Raw genomic sequence first — 7,990 nt, 5'->3', positions numbered from 1 at the left:
TAAGTCCAAAAGGTGAGGTGTCAAGAACAAATACTTACTATCTAGTTTCTCAGTTTATATAAATAGGAGCATTTAGGAAAGACTTAATTGCAATACTGGCATAACCTTATAGTTTATACTAAAGCCAAATGCTACAATCAATCCTGCAATGACTTCAACATTTTCTTCTACAATAAACCTAATACTAATGTCTAGGGCAACTGCTGAATATATAATAGGTTTTGTGTTCTTATACATTAAATCTTATCAGTATCTAACTTGAACATGAGTGGTCTTACATCATGAGAAATTTTGTTCTATTGAGCTATCGTATACAAGTAATAAAGAGCATTTATAGATGACTAAATATTGAAGTTGAAGTATTTAATTTACTGCAAAACTCATTTAATGCAAACATACCCTGGTGATATATATATTATTGATATTATACTTGAAGGGAATATTTTCATCCAGTCTATCTCATGAAAATTTAATTTCCTTCTCTGTGAATTTGGAAGTTGTTAGACTGTGTCAATTTCCAGCACAAATTTCCAGCAGTATATAAAGTGTGTACTTACATATTAAGGATGAATTTAAGCGACTTTTAAAAATCCCACAGCACCAAATCTATTGCTACCTATTTACAAGCACAGGTGAAAAATCACAGTGTATAGAAACTTAAAAATACTATTAAGTTTATTATTATGTTGATTCCACTGTTCATTTTCATGCCACCATCCTGTTTTATTATATGACCAAGTACAAACTGGACTGATCTCAAATCAAATAAAAACTGGCGCTTTCTAAAACAAAAGAAACAAAGCAATTACATTTGCAGAAATAAAAAACAAATAGTTGAGCTGAAGACGTTTAGGTTAGTATTGATAGATCTCTTTTCTTTCCTTTTAGCTTCTTTAAGATTTGACTTTGTACCTAAATAAAACATCAGAATCTGGGTACTGAACACCAAACAAGAAGCGGCTGTGGTAGTCTAGTTGTACAGGTTTATCATCCATTATTTCTAAATCAAAATAAGTTAAAAGTACAATTAACAATTGCTTCATTTCATTTACTGCTAAAAATCGGCCTGGGCATTTGCTGATTCCTAATCCAAATGGCAATATGTAATACTTCAGCCTTTTACCTCTTTTGAAAAAGGTGGTTTTCTTCTTACCATTTTCTACAAAACGGTCAAATCTATACTCCTGTGAGGAAGAAATAGAGAGTGTTAAAACATTTACATGAAATAGTTTGAGTTATGTTCACAAAGTTGCCAGCTCTCCCTGCTTGTCTTAAAAGCTCCTTTTAAAAATGTAAAACTTGACTAAGTGCAAATCATATACAAACTTTCAAAAAACTCTTAATTCTACTAAGAAATTACTTCTCCTGTGTGAAGTGGAATCCAAGCTCGTATAATGACTTTCTCTTCCAATTCACATTTCTCTCCTATGCTGAGTATCCTAAGTATAGAGGCAGTGTCGCTGTTTTTGTTCTCTAAGGTGGGCCCTGTCTTATGGGCACTTGATAGACCAATGTTGGGTGGGAGCTCAGGGCTCTGGCACTGCCATCATTATTACTGGAATAATGAATAGGAGCTGCTAACTGAGGATCCACAATATGCTTTTTTTCTATTCCTTCCCGGTCAGCTACTAATGGATGAGAACTATGAGCTTGGAGTTCAATGTTTATATTTGGATTCAATAGATATAAAATAATAAGATTCACATAAAGCACTAGAGAGGAGCTAAGCCACAAAATTGGTCTTGTTTGATTTTTTGATGTCGGACTGAATTTCTCCTATGACCATTCTATTACAATGAACTCTCTTTGGGTTAACTCTAGGGTGGCAGGTGTTTCTGATATGTTTTCATAACTAAGTCATATTACTTGTTAGAGAAAACGATGGGACTGGTTCATCTCCAGTGTTTGGCCCACCATGTTAATTTATTCTCACTTCAGTTTCCAAGAGGAGACTGAGTGACCTTATTTCAGCCCATGGTGAATTAAACCATTGATTAAATTAACACGTGGCATGCATGAAAATGACCAAGTATTTCCTGTGCTTGGTGCTCATTAGCATTAGACCTGCTCAGCACACAACTTGGATATGAACTACATGAAGTCAAAGGCAAAGGAAGCGGGTCAGATGAAAAGCATTTCAGTACAGAGAAAACCCTACAATACGTGGATAGATTCTGAATTCATCACAAGTGACCTAATTGTCACACTCCATGACACTGTTAATGTCCTTTTGAAATCATTTCCTTTCAAAAAACTGGATTTATTCTTATTTACCTAGGATACATATTTTGATAAATAGTCAAGCTTAGAAAACACACTTTGGATAGCTTCTATTCCCCTCCAATTTACAAGTTCATGCAATTAAAATGGCAAATTAATCTGCATTAGAATACAAGTGTACTTTCCCACAGAGACATTTCTGGGATGTATTTGAATAGAATCAAACCAGTTCTAAACTAAAAATATCTCTTCATCACTGTGAATAAGAACACTCTTTGTTGACATATATTTTGTCACTGGAGATGGAGTTACTGTATAGCACTCCTTCCTGGTGACCTTTGTCCTTTACCTTGGCCCTGGCCTGCTTGCCCAAGTTAGTACTGATGCTTCTGACCAATCTGAGGAAACCAGCACTCCCCCCAAGAGCCCCTAGACTAAGCCAAATTAATTTAAGTTAATTTTGCCATTAAATGATTTGTTAGAAATGGTTTCACTGTAGTAGCATTGTTTAAGCCAGAAAATACAAAGGGAAAACTCAGCTTAGGTTATGACTTTATAATGTCCTGGTTTCGCAAGTAAGCAAGAAACTGTCATGGTTTTCCTGTTCTTTGTGAAATTGGATGTGTTGCCCTACACATAATGGTCCCCTACCCCTGTGACCTTAGTGTTTGCATTCAGTTCCTTCAGATTCCTAGTCAATCAGTAACGTCACTCCTCTAATTTCTCATCATATTTTATTCAATTTCCTCATACTAAACATCTTAGAAATTTCTATTTAGTTTAAAATGTTATGAAACAAGTAGGGAAGAGTCCAACTTCTTTTGCTCTGAGACTATCATCAAGGCCAAAGGGCTCATAGGCATAAATATATTTTTTAGCAGAAATTTATTTTCAGTTTGTTTTCTATTGCCAGGGCATGGGGAACTAGAGAAGGAACTAATATTAGGAAAAGCTTGGGGCAGCTGCTAGGGATAAAGCCTGGGGTTAGCCATAAAGAAGACTATAATAGTCTCATCCTTGAGATTTGGAGGTCACAATGTCATAGAACAAAGGGTTAGAAAGCTTAAGATGCGCACATTCATTTGAAACAATTTAAATACATGATTCATCATATTGACTTAAACTCTTATAACCATAATAGCTCAGTGTTTCATAATTAAAATGGGTCAATTGAATGCAATGTTACTAAATGAATAAGAATAGAGAAATCGTAAGAGAAAGCGTAAGATATTGAAATTCCCCCATTGCTCCTCTAATGATTGTTGTAGATGACCCCTCCACATCTTTCCTCTGCATGAGATTCGTCTAGGCTGCAATGTCTAGGCTTCACTCTGGCCTTTGTTCTACAGGGGAAAAGTCTGTGGGAACATCTGGGAGAAGTTCCCTTCTTCTGAAGAAAAACAAACAAACAAACAAACAAACATGGTTCATCACCCTTTCTCCTCTGGACCTACTTTTATGTGAAAATGATGCCTGGAACTGCTGTGGTTTTCTTGCCACCAGGCTGAAGACAGAGCTAACCCACAGGAAATGGCGGAGCCAAGAAATCCCAGGAGATTGGAACTGTCACACTGTCTTATTTATCTCTGTATTTTTAAAGCACCCAATGAGTGCTATACACATAGTAGAGGTTCCATATACATTTGTTGAATTAATGAATAAATACATGACAATAAAGTATATTTTAAAAGCAATCTTCAAGCTTTTGAAAAAATAGAGAATAAGTAAATAAACATGTAGAGAATGAAGACTAGATGAATATTCAGTGTTTACAAGGGGAAAATTGTATAATATTTAGCACTACAAATCAACACTGGATAGATGATTCAATTTTCTGAATAGAGAAGAATTTTTGGTGTAAGTAAGTGACTGAAGAACATTGTATAACACCCTAATCTGTGTTCTCCAAATATTATGTTTAGTTAATTCAACAGATTTTTAAAGCACTGCCTGTATGTGAAGCATTGAAGTGAAAAAGGCATAAACATGATCTTGTTGAGGTAGGTGACACACAGTATGACCAGGTCTTGTATTCACTCAGTTCATCATCTGAGTATAGGAATCTAGATTAGACAAAAGATATGACTTCCTAGGAATAAAAACTCAGCATTTTGAATGGATGACGAAGAGGCTGAACTGTTGCCTCTGATTTACAGTCAGTTCTTCTGGGAGTAAAATGACAGATGACAGAAGTCCCTTTTTATCTACACAACTTAGGTTCCAATCAGTGGTGTGCTGTAGCCAGCTTGTACTAGCTCAAGCAAGTGTGCATATCTCTTTTCAACTTCATGTTTAGGGTTTTCAAGTTGGTTACATGAAATCAGCAAAGGGGGTAGTATTTATACCATGAAAACTGACAAACGCGGGGCTTTTCAGAGTGCTGGTCTACCAGCTGGTTCCAACATAGCACGTATAGCAGTTTACTGGTGCGGCAGAAACTCTGTCAACACGAAGCATCTGGCTGAAATAGCCATGTGGTAAGGACAAGCCCCTAAACCATAAGCTTCTAAGGAAAGAGGCCTTTTTTATTTCTGCATCACCCATTATGCCCATCAAAGTGCTTTTCGGATAGTGGATATGCACTATACATTTGTTTCCTTGAAGTATACTAGGGGCACAATCTCTATTCCAGTTTGAGATACAGACAATAATTTTTCAGAGGCCTTTGAGCTTCAGAACTTTAGTGGGTACTTCAATAACTTTATAATTGTTTTGTTGTTTCACTGCTTTCTTACTTTAGGAGGCTACATGGTCATGATAATGTGTTATCTTAATTGTTTGCTGTTTCTTCCATATGGACCTCCCCAGGCTTGCCTTTACACCTATCACCTCTGGCCATAGGAAAACAAAACAAAATACCAAATAGATCCGATCTCTTCCATAGCTCCAGTTTTGCATTTTGAAACAAAAGAAATCATTACTATTTACCAATTCTTTGAGAGCTGGTGCTTGAATTCTGTCTGGTAATAAATATAAATTTGGGGAAGCCTTCAGAAAAAAGTTTAAAAAGCTATCCATTCTTAGCTAATTTATCTAGATGTTCTTGGATAGCATTTAGATCAATAGAGAAAGAGGAAGAAAGAATTGGGAAGGAGCCTTTTCTTTGTTCTCTCTCATTGTTTTAAGTGTTACTTGCCAATTTGTTTTCTCACACAGGCAAGAACCACCTGAGTGGCTATGTTACAATAAGCTAAGCAACAAATATTCAGGGAAATAATTCTTAACACAGAGGTTACATGTTGGTAGCTTATCTATCCAGTTAGGTTCATAAATACTTTTTGTTTACCCAACATTGTGTTCTAAACTTTATTTTTCCAAACACTTGAAAATTCTATTCTAAGCTTCACTCAGAAATCTTTTTTTTTTTTTTTTTTTTTTTTAATTAAAAAGAAAATAACTTGGCCGTGCCAGGCCTACATGCTTGTAAGAGCTGAGGGTTGGCCCAGAAGTAACCAAATGGTTTCAAGGTGACTCTTAGGTTCTCCTTTTGCCACAGTTCTCACCACTCCAGAGTACTGCTATATTTATACACAAGCCACTTCATCTATTTAGGTCCAGTACATATTTGATGTGCAATATTGGGGTGATTTTAAATTTTAACTGGAACGTATTTTCACTTCCAGTACATTCATCCAGACCAGCATTCCTTTGTTTATTCACTATCTATGAACACCTTTGTTTATTCACTATCTATGAACACTCTCCTGTGTACTAGGCACTGAGCTCACAGCATATGGGAGCACAGACAAGTAAACAACTAATTGCAAAATACCATGTGGTGTGGACCATAATACAGAAAATAAAAGGTACACACTGGCCATAGAGTGGACAATGGCACATTCTCTAGAAATAAGGTGGGAATCAGGGACATTGTCAAAGAGGAGGTAATGAAGAATGATTCTTGTGAAGTAATCTGGAACTTCTTAGGTGGACAAGTAGGGACAACCAGGAACAGGAACATATGTGAGGGAAAACCATGGCCTGTTTTTTTAATGTAATGTTCTAGGTCTCATGAATTTGAACATCCTGAAACCATGTCTTGTGGCGTTGGGAGAACCTACGTTCTGCTAATGCTCTTCAGTGTCTTTGTGCTCTGAGAATAACTATATTTATATTTGGAATTAGTCTTTCTCATGTTTTTGACCCAACAACAATTGTCTGTTTTCTATATCTAAAGCTTAGTCTTCCCATTCAAGATATGTAGTGTACAAAAGACAGGAAGTGGAAAATATGGGCCTCTGATGAGCTTCCTAGGTCAAGGCTCTTAGCAACAAACGGTCAAGGACAGATTTGCCTTCTTTACTGTTAGCGCATTGTTGTTTTTGGAGGGGCATCTGCTATATGAGCATTTATAGCATCTTATTGCTACCCTAAGTTGTTAAAAACAAAAGGAATTAATTTATATGCCTGACAGTGGTAAATACTTAGTAAATGTTTACAGAATGATTACATAGGACCTTGTCAAATCATATAAAAATGGTTTTAAACTACAATTATTAGCATTCCACAAGTAATTTCAAGAAAACAATACCATGACAAAAATTAGCTAGTTAATTTTAACATTAGTCAGGCATAATTGAATAACGTTAAGTCCAGTAAATTATAGAGAGTGCTTATCAACTTAAGTTAGAGGTACCCCAGTGATGCTAAATCAGTATTCACAATATTGCAATTTTGTTCTTCCACAGGTTAGTATGAGGCTAACCTTTCTGATTATTATTAATATTGGTCAATTTGTTATATAAAGTTTGGGTATTGCCAGTGAATATTTTAAAGAAATACTAGAATAGAAATATCAATCAGCACACTGCCAATATTTAACTTTGATTTTTAAATTCCTGAAGTCTAATTTATGGTCTTTTCTATCACTGGGGCAGGGGCAGGAGTGGAGGATAGGAGGAACCCAAAGAACAGTACCACAAAACAGTGGTAATGTGCCAAACATTTGTTGAGTATTTGTTGATTTTATTATTGTGACATGAATAAGAAACTTAATGACTATTAGAATAATCATATTGTGAAAATAATAATATTAAATACATTAAAAATTGTAGCTAAAAATAAAGCATTTAAATAATTTTAAAATATTTTTTCAAATAGTAATTATTTGCCCTATTTATTGAGTACTTGTGTGTGAAAATTTTGACATTTTTCAATGCAAAAATAAAACTTGTTGTCTGGGAAATGTTCATTCACTCACTAACACATCACTTCTGACTTGCTATCATCATTCAATTAATGCCCCTTCTTCTGAAACACATAGAAACCATATGTACCTTCTCCCTTGCCTAAAAAATTTTTGCCTTGCTGATGAAAAATCAATACATCTTATCTCATTGTATTTGAAATTGTCTTATTAGTTTCCAAAATTCAACAATATTTTAATCCAGCCTGGTTGCGTGACACCTCATTAAGAAATAGGTTTAAAATTGATTCAGATTTTGAACTGCTCAAAAAGAGCACAGAGATTCCCTTTGAAAAATGGCATTTTAGAAACAAAAACCACTGCAGCAACTGCATTCCTTCATGAGACGCACAGGCAGAATATGGCTGCACTCAATTTGCATGCAGGTGGTGAACCTCTGTAGTTGTATTAAGGGGTGAGCCTGGGTGGATTAATTTCCAGTCTTTGATAGTCACTAACTCCAGCTTTGGGGGGAAAAAATACAAGGAGATGACACAATTACCCTTGGAGCTTCACCCATGAACAGCAGCTTTACAATCTCAAGTTCATAATGCCATCCTAACTGATCAAGAAGGAGCACATATC

At 35.5% G+C, this 7,990-nt stretch overlaps 1 protein-coding gene across 1 annotated transcript in view; it reads right to left on the bottom strand.

Annotated features, from left to right (window-relative positions):
* Window positions 1-377: 377 nt before the first annotated feature.
* The window catches only part of CYP7B1 (cytochrome P450 family 7 subfamily B member 1), a 174,505-nt gene continuing 166,892 nt past the window's right edge, over window positions 378-7,990 (bottom strand). The window contains exon 6 of the mRNA XM_090282828.1: window positions 378-1,184. Within this exon, the coding sequence (XP_090138954.1) occupies window positions 894-1,184 (291 nt within the window). The 3' untranslated portion in view covers window positions 378-893. The remainder of the gene's footprint in view (window positions 1,185-7,990) is intronic.

The sequence above is a fragment of the Furipterus horrens genome, unplaced genomic scaffold, assembly GCF_987537825.1.
Source record: "Furipterus horrens unplaced genomic scaffold, mFurHor1.1.pri manual_scaffold_7, whole genome shotgun sequence".
NCBI classification, from domain to species: Eukaryota; Metazoa; Chordata; class Mammalia; order Chiroptera; family Furipteridae; genus Furipterus; species Furipterus horrens.
Note: the sequence above shows the minus strand (reverse complement) of the source record. Positions and strands in the feature narration are given on the sequence as shown.